This window comes from Triturus cristatus, chromosome 4_1 (assembly GCF_964204655.1).
Source record: "Triturus cristatus chromosome 4_1, aTriCri1.1, whole genome shotgun sequence".
Lineage (NCBI taxonomy): Eukaryota > Metazoa > Chordata > Amphibia > Caudata > Salamandridae > Triturus > Triturus cristatus.
Genome location: NC_140585.1, coordinates 555,526,959 through 555,539,070, shown reverse-complemented (window position 1 = coordinate 555,539,070; position 12,112 = coordinate 555,526,959). Strand labels below are relative to the sequence as shown.

General features: G+C 40.5%; 2 protein-coding genes across 2 annotated transcripts in view; one reads left to right on the top strand and one right to left on the bottom strand.

Moving 5' to 3' along the window:
- The window catches only part of CAMK1D (calcium/calmodulin dependent protein kinase ID), a 1,392,645-nt gene that overhangs the window by 177,097 nt on the left and 1,203,436 nt on the right, over nucleotides 1-12,112 (bottom strand). The window lies entirely within an intron of this gene.
- Nucleotides 4,127-12,112, top strand: part of LOC146855220 (uncharacterized) — a 36,778-nt gene continuing 28,792 nt past the window's right edge. The window contains exon 1 of the mRNA XM_085650314.1: nucleotides 4,127-4,169. Within this exon, the coding sequence (XP_085506440.1) occupies nucleotides 4,127-4,169 (43 nt within the window). The remainder of the gene's footprint in view (nucleotides 4,170-12,112) is intronic.

Here is a 12,112-nt window from a genome sequence, read left to right as displayed (position 1 = left end):
CAAATAAAGCTACCTATTTTACCCTGTATCTTGGCTATGGTTTTACCAGGAAAGGTTAATGGAATAGCATTGAAAATATAGGTTAATTTAGGGAGCACAGACATTTTGACCAAGTTTACCCTTCCAAAGATGGTCAAAGGGAGGTTCTTCCATTTGGCAAATAAATAATCTATGTCCTTTTCGATTTTCCCAAGATTTATTAATGTAATTTTATTTAAATCTTTGACGATTTTTATTCCAAGATATCTAAATTCCTTACTCTGGGGGCCACTATTGTATGTGGTGTTCCAGCACATTATCTCGGTTTTATCTGAGTTGGCCCGATACCCTGATACCTTACCAAATTCCCTTAACGTGAATTCCAATTGAGGGATTGCATTCTCAGGATCGTTAGTGTAAACAATCACGTCGTCAGCGTAAAGTGCCAATTTACATTCATAGCTTAATGATTTAAAAGGGGTAATGTCATTATTCAGTCTGATTGTTTGGGCTAGGGGCTCTATATAGAGGTTGAACAAAAGTGGAGACAGGGGACATCCCTGCCTTGTCCCTCTCTGAATAGGAAAGCTAGGAGTTAGTGAACTATTTAGGTGGATTTTAGCCGAGGCGCCTGAGTAACAGTGCTTAATAGTATGTATAAATACGGGGCCTATTCCCATGACCTCCAAAACTTGCCACAGATATCTCCAACAAACGCGATCGAATGCTTTGGCGGCATCTACTGCCACTACTGCCAGGGGGTCTTTTCTTGCTTCTGCCAGATCTATGTTTCCAATCAAAAGTTGGGTTTGATCTTGAACAACCCTCCCTTGTATGAAGCCTTTCTGGTCAGAGTTAATTAAACTAGGAGCTAACTTCGCCAGTCTCTCTGCTAAAATACCCATGAAGATTTTATAATCTGCATTGAGCAGAGAAATTGGACGGTAGGAATCCGCCGCCAAAGGGTCCTTCCCGGGTTTTAAAATTAACACCAACGTGGCCTCACTCCATGATCTAGGCATCACCCCATTGGGACAGTAGATTGAGTTGAAAAGGGCGTGGAGTATTGGTAAAAGGTCATCTTGAAGTAATTTGTATATTTCGTTGGGGAGGGCATCAAGCCCTGCTGCTTTTTTGTTTTTTAACCGCTTTATTTGAATCGATATCTCCTCTGTAGTAATGGGAGCATCCAGAGCCATCTTGGAGGCCTCCGTTAAGACTGGAAGAGACTTATCTTTTAACCAATTAGATATCTGGGCTTGGGAGGGCTCAAGGTCTTCCTTGTATAGGTCTGAAAATAGTGTTAACAAAGTCTTCTGTATTTCTTCCGGGTCACTAGATTTATTTCCGCTACTGTCAATATATAACTCATTGATATCGTTCTTTGCCCTATCTAATCTTGCCTTCCAGGCCAGAATTGCCCCCGCTTTCTCCCCGTATTCGAAGACCTCCATGTTTCTAGTCTGCCATTGCACCTTACACTTCTCATCTAAGAAGAGCCTAACGTTTTGTCTTGCCTCCTCCAGTTTACTATTTATCAAATCTTGTTCCCGCGCAGCTCCGATTGGAGCCTCTCTCATCTCAGTCTCCAACGTAGCAATCTTTCCCTCAAGGGTATTTAGTTCCTGGGTCTTTATTCGATTTTTTAAACTTATTTGTGCTTGTATTAAACCTCTTAAGTTAGCCTTATAGGCATCCCATACGTGATCTATGGAGGTTGATCCCAGGTTAATAGAAAAGAATTCTGAAGAAGAGCTACTAATAGATTGAATTATTTCTGGGTTCAATAACATTGCTCTATTCAGGGTCCATCGGGTTTGGGAACATTTATCACTGATCGCATAAGCTACTAGTAAAGGTGCATGGTCTGATAAATGTGTCGGCAAAACCATAATGCTTGTAAAACTTTTTAACGCTTCTTTATTCACCAATATATATTCGATCCGTGAGGAATGATTATATTTTTAACTATAATAGGTGAAACCCTGGGTATTGCTTACCTTGGCTCTCCATAGATCGACTAAGTTTAAGTTTGAAATTAAGTTTTTCAAGACCCTTCGTGATTTTGGAGTTGCTATTGTGTGACTTGCGTGGGAACTGTCTTTTACTGGATCGAGTTTTACATTAAAATCCCCTCCTACTATCAGGGGGGGATTTACTAACATTAGGCTACCTTGTAATTTAGCTAAGTATGAGGGGTCATCTGAATTTGGTCCATAGTAGGATGAACAAGTCATTTCGACTCCCCCGATATCTAGGAGGGCAATGATCCATCTACCTGATTGGTCCGTTTGGACCGACTTGATCCTACATGGGAACCCCTTTTTTACGACGATTGCTACCCCTCGGATGTTCGTTACTTGTTGTGAGGCACAAAAACATTGTACCCATGGGGTCTTTGAGAAGACCGCTTGAAATTCAGCTGGGTTTAAGTGTGTCTCTTGCAGTAGACATATCTGTGCAAGTGTGAGCTCTAAATATTTTAATATCAATCTACGCCTACGCTCGCACCTCAGGCCGTTTAAGTTCCAGGAGATATATTGGATTTTACGGACTTTATTCATCCTACTGGTTGTTGCCATGAGTTTTCTTTGGAGTAAACATTCTTCCTTATTGCTTTATTACTGTTAACTAGACCTAAATCTTGGTGCGATGAGGTATTTTTATTTTTATTTTTCCTCCCCTTACTCTGCCCTCCACCTAGTGTTACCCCCCCTTTCATCCCCCCTCCCACTCTTAACCCCTTAGTCTCCCCCACGTGTCCCTTTACCCTCCCATTATTCCCTAACCCTTGAGGAACCCTCCCTTCTATTAGGCTGATCTAAGCCTGTTCGGGTGCTTTCCTCTTGAGCTCTCCCCTATCTAAAAAACTGAGATATATATTGTGGGCGGAACCTTCCAGTTTAGTAACTATGTCTCCCTCCTGTTTTGTTACCCACCCTTTTTCTCTTGCTGGATTTTGGCAATGAATGTATCGACATCTTCCAGTGTCCGCAACATGTGCATATGGTTCTTCCACATGACCCGAAGGGTGGCTGGAAATCTTAATTGTGCTTTTGCCCCCAAGCTATTTATCTCTTCTAGCCTCTTACCCATCTCCCACTGTCTTGTGGCTGTTATGTGGGAGATATCGGATCTTATAGTGAAGGAAAATGTGGGGTTTACCGTTGGTGGCGAAGATAGTGTCCCTTCTTTTAATGCTGCTGAAAGGATTAACTCTTTGACGGAATAGGTTAAGAAATTCACCAGTATTTTACGTGGCTTCTGTTTCCCAATCTTTCTTTTGAAGGGGTCTCTGTGAATCCTTTGAATCTCATGATTGAGATCGATATTCGGCAAGTTTTTAAGGATAGTAGCCTTTAACAGAATGATCAGAAAACCTTTCAAATCGTCCCCTTCAAGTGCCTCAGGGACATTTAAAATTTTTAGATTATTTCGCCTCGAGTGATTCTCTAGACGTTCCAGGTCGTCCTTCAGTTCTTTGTTCTCAACAGAGAGGGAATCTAACCTTGCTGTGGTAGTCTCTAAGGAATCCTTCAGTTTTGGTATCTCTTCCTCAAGTGTCTCGGTTCTAGCCGTGATCTCTTCCAGTTTTTTAGCCAGAGCGTCACATGAGACCCAGATAGCTGCCTGGTTTGCCTCTGAGACGGAGAACCGCGTAGCCATCTCCGCTTGGTTTGTCTCTGAAATAGTAAACCTGGATGTCATTTCTTCTTTCATTGCTAACAACAGATCTGCTAATGAGCGTGGATCTGATGTTGAGGTATCTGAGGTCGGACAGCTTGATTCTCTCTGATTGATCGCTGATCCATTTTCCATTTCACCTTGTTCTTGATCCTTATTATGGACTTCCTCCTCTTGGTCCTCCTCTTGAACCTCTAGCACTGAGAATCTATTGGAGAGGACTGTTCCTGTAGGCGGATCTTGTTCTAATGACATTGTAGGGGTAAATTTTGCATGTTGTTTATTTAGCTCTTGATTAAGACCCCTATTGTCACTGATTGTGGCCTTCTTGGCTGTCTTAATCTTTACTGGCCTCCCCACCTTCTCTTTAGGCGTAGAAATGAGAGAAAGATCGGGGGGTGCCTGTAATCCGTTCGATGTGTCTGTTGGGGGAGCTGCCCCCACCTGTTGAGGAGGGCTAGGCATGACTTTGCTTAGCGATAGGGGGGGTTTGGCTGAAGATATAAGTGAGATAACCTGATAGTATGTTTTCAGGGATGGAGTGACTTTAGTTTTAGTCACAAGGTTTTTTTTTCTCCTTTCTAACAATCTTAACTTCCCCTTTAACTGCCCTGACTCCGTGGGTAGCTCTCTAGCTGTAACCTCAGGGATTGTTGCCACGGGCGCTGGAACCCTCTGGGACGAATCACCGTGAAATTTTCAGGATAGGAGCGGACTGGAGCTGGCCAAAATTTGGGAAAATTTTGCGATGATTCGTCAATCGGCGCCAACGTTATTCCAAATATAATCTACAAAAGAACTTGAAAGATGAGTTATTTAATTGTGAGGGGATGTATGTAGACTATTTTGATTTTAATCAGACTAATGTATTTTTCCTGCTAAAGTGTAGGGAGTACTTTTTTCTCTACAATGTGTGTGCATGTAGAAACCATTCTGTGATAAGCATGTGTGTTTTTCATGTGTTTGTAAACATATAACTGTGCAGTTTTTATATTTTGGTAGAATTAGAAACCAGTCATTGTTTATGAATTTGTGAAATGAGTTATGTTATGTTTCTATACTAAAATGTAGTACTACCTCTAGATGAAGAAATGTGTTTTGGTATAGTGGAAGGGATAGTGTTGTTTGTCTAGAATCACACAGTGAGTCTGTGTGCATTTGGGAACCACTGTGAGAGAAGCATTTGGTAACATCGTGTATTTGCTGACAGATAACTGTTCTAACTTGTCATGTTGTGAAGTTTTAGTAGCATTAGAAGACAGTTATGGCTTATGATTTGATTAAATGAGTCAGGTTTTGACAGAAAAGTGCAGTCCTGAAATATGCAGATTGTGTGCAGTTCCCTTACCAGTTGCACTGTAGTGAATGAGTTTTGGTAAACTCCTAGGGATAGTGGTGCATGTCTAGAATCACAGTGTGAGTTAGTGTGTATTTGGGATCAGTGTGAGAAAAGCATTTGGTGATATCATGTATTTGCTTACAGATACCTTTTTTAAAACCTGTCATGTTGTGAAGTTTTAGTAGCATTAGAATCCAGTCTTTGGTTATGCGTTGATTAAATGAGTCATGCCTTGACACTGATGTGCTGTACTTATATATGTAGATTGTGTTCAGTACCATTAACTCTTCTAGACTAGTGAATGAGTTTTGGTAAACTCCTAGGATAGTGTTGATTCTCTAAAATCACACTGTGAGTCTGTGTGCATTTGGGTAAGGATTGTGAGAGAAGCATTTGGTAATATCGTGTATTTGCTGACAGATAACTGTTTTAAAACCGGTCATGTTGTCAAGTTTTAGTAGCATTAGAAGCCAGTCTTTGTTTATGCTTTGATTAAATGAGTCAGGCTTTGACACAAAAGTGCAGTCCTGAAATATGTAGATTGTGTGCAGTTCCCTTACCACTTGCACTGTAGTGAATGAGTTTTGGTAAACTCATAGGGATAGTGGTGCTTGTCTAGAATCACACTGTGAGTTAGTGTGTATTTGGGATCAGTGTGAGAGAATCATTTGGTAACATCATGTATTTGCTCACAGATAACTGTTTTAAAATCTGTCATGTTGTGAAGTTTTAGTAGCATTAGAATCCAGTCTTTGCTTATATGTTGATTAAATGAGTCATGCCTTGACACTGATGTGCTGTACTTATATATGTAGATTGTGTGCAGTCCCCTTACCACTTCCACAGTAGTGAATGAGTTTTGGTAAAGTCCTAGGATAGTGTTGATTGTCTAAAATCACACTGTGAGTCTATGTGCATTTGGGTAAGGATTGTGAGAGAAGCATTTGGTAACATCGTGTATTTACTGACAGATAACTGTTTTAAAACCTGTCATGTTGTCAAGTTTTAGTAGCATTAGAAGCCAGTCTTTGCTTATGCGTTGATTAAATTAGTCAGGCATTGACATTAAAGTGTAGTCGTGAAATATGTAGATTGTGTGCAGTTCCTTTACCACTTCCACAGTAGTGAATGATTTTTGGTAAACTCCTAGGTATAGTGGTTGTTGTCTAGAATCACACTGTGAGTCTGTGTGCATTTGAGAACCACTGTGAGAGAAGCATTTGGTAACATCGTGTATTTGCTGACAGATAACTAATTTAAAACCTCTCATGTTGTCAAGTTTTAGTAACATTAGAGAAGCTAGTCTTTGCTTATGCATTGATAAAATGAGTCAGGGTTTGACACTAAGGTGCAGGACCATGTACTATTCTGTTCACTGTGGCAGAACTGAAAATTTAAAAGTTTTACCTAAGCACTGTCCTAGAAGTAGTCTGATTATTTAGTCAGTTTCTAAGTACCAAATAGACTGCTTCAAATGTCCATGCGGTATGCAAGTAGTGTTCTAACATACTATACACTTGTCTTTTACACCTTCAATTCCCTAGTCAGTATCCATACACTTCCAGGAAATATCCTGCCACTTCCTTTGCAGTCCTCTAGAGACCCTTTCAACAGCATGTACTAATCCATTCACTGTGCCAAAACCCAAACACTTATAAATTCACCAAGACACTCTCTTTCCAGTACTCTAATGATTCAGTCACTGCCTAAGTATTCATGCACTGAGCCAGGTCTTAGCATATGGACTTCTTCATACCCCTATCCACTATGCATGCAGTCCTCTAAGCACCTACACACTTGTCTTTCACACCTTCAATTCCCCAGTCAGTATCCGTTCACTTCCAGCAAACACCCTGTCACTCCATTTGCACTCCTCTAGTGACCCATTCAGCATCATGTACTAATCCATTCACTGCGCCAAACCCTAATAAATTCACCCAGGCACTCTCCTTGCAGTACTCTAATCATTCAGTCAGTACCCATGTACTCATCCAGTGACCCAGGCCTTAGTATATGGACTGCTTCAAACCCTTATCCACTATGCATGCAGTCCTCTAACCACCTACACAATTGTCTTTCTCACCTTCAATTCCCTAGTCAGTATCCATACACTTCCAGGAAATACCCTGTCACTCCCTTTGCAGTCCTCTAGTGACCCATTCAGCACCATGTACTAATCAATTCACTGTGCTAAAACCCAAACACTTATAAATTCACCAAGATACTATCTTTGCAGTACTCTAATCATTCAGTCAGTGCCTAAGTATTCATACACTGAGCCAGGCCTTAGCACATGGACTGCTTCAAACCCCTATGCACTATGCATGCAGTCTTCTAACCACCTAGACACTTGTCTTTCACACTTTCAATTTCCTAGTCAGTATCCATACAGTCCAGCACTTGTGACTGCCTTTGCACTCCTCTAGTGACCCATTCAGTACCAAGTACTAATCCATTCCCTGTGCGAAAAGCCTAGCACTTATAAATTCACCTAGGCACTCTCCTTGCTGTACTCTAATCATTCAGTCAGTACCCAAGTAGTCATGCAGTGAGCCAGGCCTTAGCACATGGACTGCTTTAAATGCCTATACAGTATGGATGCAGTGTGTGGACCTACACAGTTGTGTTTCACACCTTCAATTCCCTAGTTAGTATTCATACTCTTCTAGCAAACACCCTGTCACTCACCAAGTGTGTTTCCTTATAGTACTGTAATCATTTAGTCAGTTAGCATGTAGTCTTTTAGTGAGGTAGGCTTTAGGGCATGAACTGCTTCAAAGTAGTATGCACTATGCATGTAGTGTTTTAACGATCGTCACACTTGTGGTTCAGGGCTATAGTTTCTTAGTCAGTTTTTATATAAAATGTGTTTGTACAGTAATGGAATAGTATAAATCTGAAAGTTATTAATATAAATTTATTTGTGTTTCTTTTTTACAGATACAGAACAGGAGTGTTTCTCATCTGTTTGCACTCTTCTTGTGCAAGATTGTTTGGATGAAGGGTCCTTAGGTGTTTCATCATACTTGCTGTGCCGCACGAGTATTTTTTGTTAAGATCCCCTCGTAACAGAACTCTTTGGCAAATCTTGCGAATGAAGAAGGTGGCATTGGTCTTTGTTTGCCCCTTGGAAAAAGTTAAAAATTTCTTCACCAGTGAAGAAAAACGTTGTGGGCGTGGTGCCTTCTGCAAAAAAATTTCCTCAGATTTGGTAAATATTTTAAAGCGGCAACATTTACAGTTTTTGTAAGTTAAACTTATAAAATTTTGTTAGCTGTATACATTTTATATATCTGTGATTTGTTTCTTGTGGTATTTTGTTGAGAATACCATGTTGTTTTTTTTTAACAATCTTTTTGATTTTCCAGGTCTGTCGTCGTCATCCGTGGTTCCCACAGGGGTGTTCCGCCTTGTTGTTTTGTATTATTGTTGTTATATTTTGTTTATTAGTTTATTGTTTATATTTATGTTAATAAAAAAATAAAGTTTGAAAATAGTTTATCGTTTATATATTTATTATTATATTTAATAATGTTTTTGGTTGTTCTCTTAACTGCTGTGTGACTCTTTCTTGTTCTTATTACTGTTATTTGATGGAGTCCACCATGGTGTTAAATTTTGGGGCACTTATCGCTGGAATACTAGTGATATCTGCAGTTTGCACCAACTTCTGAATAGTGTGTTAGATTTATCTCAACTTTACTTCCGTTAAAGTCCTGATAATGAAATTAATGGAGTAGCTGTTCCCGTGCAAAAAGACATGAGGTGCACCTTTGCGATTTATTCTAAATACTAAAATCCTGTACTGTATTGCACTGAGGCTGCACTTACAGTGTACACACAAAATCTATTAAGAAATCCCATTGTATTTATATTGATTGGGAATAGTGCGTCAGGTGCTGGATCTTGACGAGATACACTGCTCAGTTTGTATATTGTTGTGCACACGAAAAAAATAACATCACAACTTTCACACCAATTGCAATGCGAAACAAATTCCGGCGATAAGACACGTTAGCACCAGGGATTTTACACCTGCTTTCTGCTGGTGTTAAGCAGGACAACTACCTGCACCATGAAAGTGAAAACAGCCAAGAGCCACACCAGGACACCCACAGGTGCCATAGAGTCAATGAGCATGATACAGGGATACCCATGAGGGCCAGAAGACTAATCTCAACAACTCCAGGACCGCCAATACCCCCCAACCCACATCTTAGTAAGTGTGTCCCTGTGGTCATTGTCTTAGCATGATAGGCACGAGCCCTGCAACATCACAGTGTGCTGTCACCTCAGCGTTGGCAGTGATCCTGGATGTGTAGCTACGTACGCATCCTCCTGCATGCACAACTGGCGTGTGCTGGTCTGTTGTTCACAGGTCAGTGCAGGGGTGTGCCTATCCGGCAAGGGGAACGGGGTGTCTCGGACATGTCCGTGTACAGGAAGTGCGGTAAGTGTGTCTCTGTGTTCTGGTGTGGCCTGTTACAAGAGCCGCAGCAGTCGATGTTGTAAAGTGGCATGCACCACCTCCAAACGGCACTGTGATGTTATTGTTGGATTGTAGCAGGACATGCGCAAATAGGCATTACAATGGCGTGCGGTACGAGTGCACGAGATACAACAGCTCACCGTACAAAAGTGTGCTGGCTCGTGGGAGGGAGGAGCAGCCGTTTGGCAACATAACACACAGTGAACTCGACCATGTGCCACATGCTGGGCATCTCATCCATGATGACCACGGTCACAGACATCCCACAACACCAACGACTGGCCTTTGTACACATCCTGTATGAATGCAGCGTGGTTTTCACTTCTATGCTCGTTCAGTGGTGTGATGTTGGCAGGTTGTGTGACTTGTGCTCCTTGTTGGTGTGTTTCATTTTGGCCATTGTTAGTCTATATCTGTGTTGTACTTAATTGTGCATGTGTGCCATTCTGCCCATCTCCCCCCTCCCCCACTGACAGCTTCTTCCTCTTCCTAGTGCTGTTGTGTCTATAATTTTGTTGCTGCACACATAAATACATGTAAAGAATAAATTAGAATAGTTCCTTGATTCTTTTTGGTTTCAAAACTTCTCTATTGGTTTTCCATATGAACCGTTTTTTTAAATATACAACAACACATAGAAGTCAGAAGTGCAACGTATTCTATCAACACACTTTCTAGAATATTCTACAATACGTGCAGGTTAAAAGTTCATCAATTTATTAAAACTTTACGATATTTTTTGTAACATTTTCTTGAACATTTAACGACACATGCAGGTTAAAAGTTGACGATTGTTTTAAGTTCGAACAGTGCCTTCCAAATGCAAGTAGCAGGTGTGGTTGAGCTGAGCAAATTTTATCCTATGATATGTACTCCACGTTGAAACTGCTTTTTCTTAACCAATTAGAAAGATGCTTTTCCACAAAACTAATGTGCACCCTACTTTTAAAAAAGAATGCTTTTCATGATATCTTCAGAGATAAGTTATAGATAGGAATTAGCATTTAAAAAACCTTTGAAATTCACTGAAAAAACCATAGGTTTCAGGGGCGTTATAGTTAGGAATTGGCATTTAAAAAACCTTAGAAATTCACTGAAAAAAACATTGGTTTCAGAGGTGTTATAGTTAGCTGGACATTTCCCTTGTACAAAACCCTAGAAATTCCCCTGTTATAGTTAGTTCAGCTAACTATAACTCGCGTCCCCGCAATGCACTGCTGATGACGTCACATATTACATCACTCATGACATGGTCAGTGACATCACTGATGACATCAATGATGACATCTCAAATGACATCACTGATGACATCACTAATGACGTCATCCATGTGATAAATTAGTGCATCTTCTCACACCCTAATATAACCTTTGATACACCGACTAAAAATTTCAGACGGCCATTTTGACAACCATAGATACTCCAATACCAATAACTACTCACCCACTCATTAACTTTTAGGTCTACATACATCTCCACTCACTCACCTGTACAGTCACTCATACTTACAGTCACTCTGTGCATTTATACACATATATAGACACTCACACACCGCCAATCATCCATTGAGGTACTGATACATATAGTCAGGTAAATAATTAATTACAGTAAAATTTACTCATCTATACAGTTAAAAACACTCAAGTTCACTTACTCATAAAAATACTAACAAATTCTGTGTCTTCCTGCAGAAAAACAAACAGCACATGACAGATATCCTTGCACTATGGCGCATACAGCCATTCCCAAAATCACACCCTCTCACATATAGATAGCATGCACCACCTCCAAACGGCACTGTGATGTTGTTGTTGGATTGTAGCAGGACATGCGCAAATAGGCATTACAATGGCGTGCCGTACGAGTGCACGAGATACAACAGCTCACCGTACAAAAATGTGCTGGCTCGTGGGAGGGAGGAGCAGCCGTTTGGCAACATAACACACAGTGAACTCGACCATGTGCCACATGCTGGGCATCTCATCCATGATGACCACGGTCACAGACATCCCACAACACCAACGACTGGCCTTTGTACACATCCTGTATGAATGCAGCGTGGTTTTGACTTCTATGCTCGTTCAGTGGTGTGATGTTGGCAGGTTGTGTGACTTGTGCTCCTTGTTGGTGTGTTTCATTTTGGCCATTGTTAGTCTATATCTGTGTTGTACTTAATTGTGCATGTGTGCCATTCTGCCCATCTCCCCCCTCCCCCACTGACTGCTTCTTCCTCTTCCTAGTGCTGTTGTGTCTATAGTTTTGTTGCTGCACACATAAATACATGTAAAGAATAAATTAGAATAGTTCCTTGATTCTTTTAGGTTTCAAAACTTCTCTATTGGTTTTCCATATGAACCGTTTTTTTTAATATTCAACAACACATAGAAGTCAGAAGTGCAACGTATTCTATCAACACACTTTCTAGAACATTCTACAATACGTGCAGGTTAAAAGTTCATCAATTTTTTAAAACTTTACGATATTTTTTGTAACATTTTCTTGAACATTTAACGACACATGCAGGTTAAAAGTTGACGATTGTTTTAAGTTCGAACAGTGCCTTCCAAATGCAAGTAGCAGGTGTGGTTGAGCTGAGCAAATTTTATCCTATGATATGTACT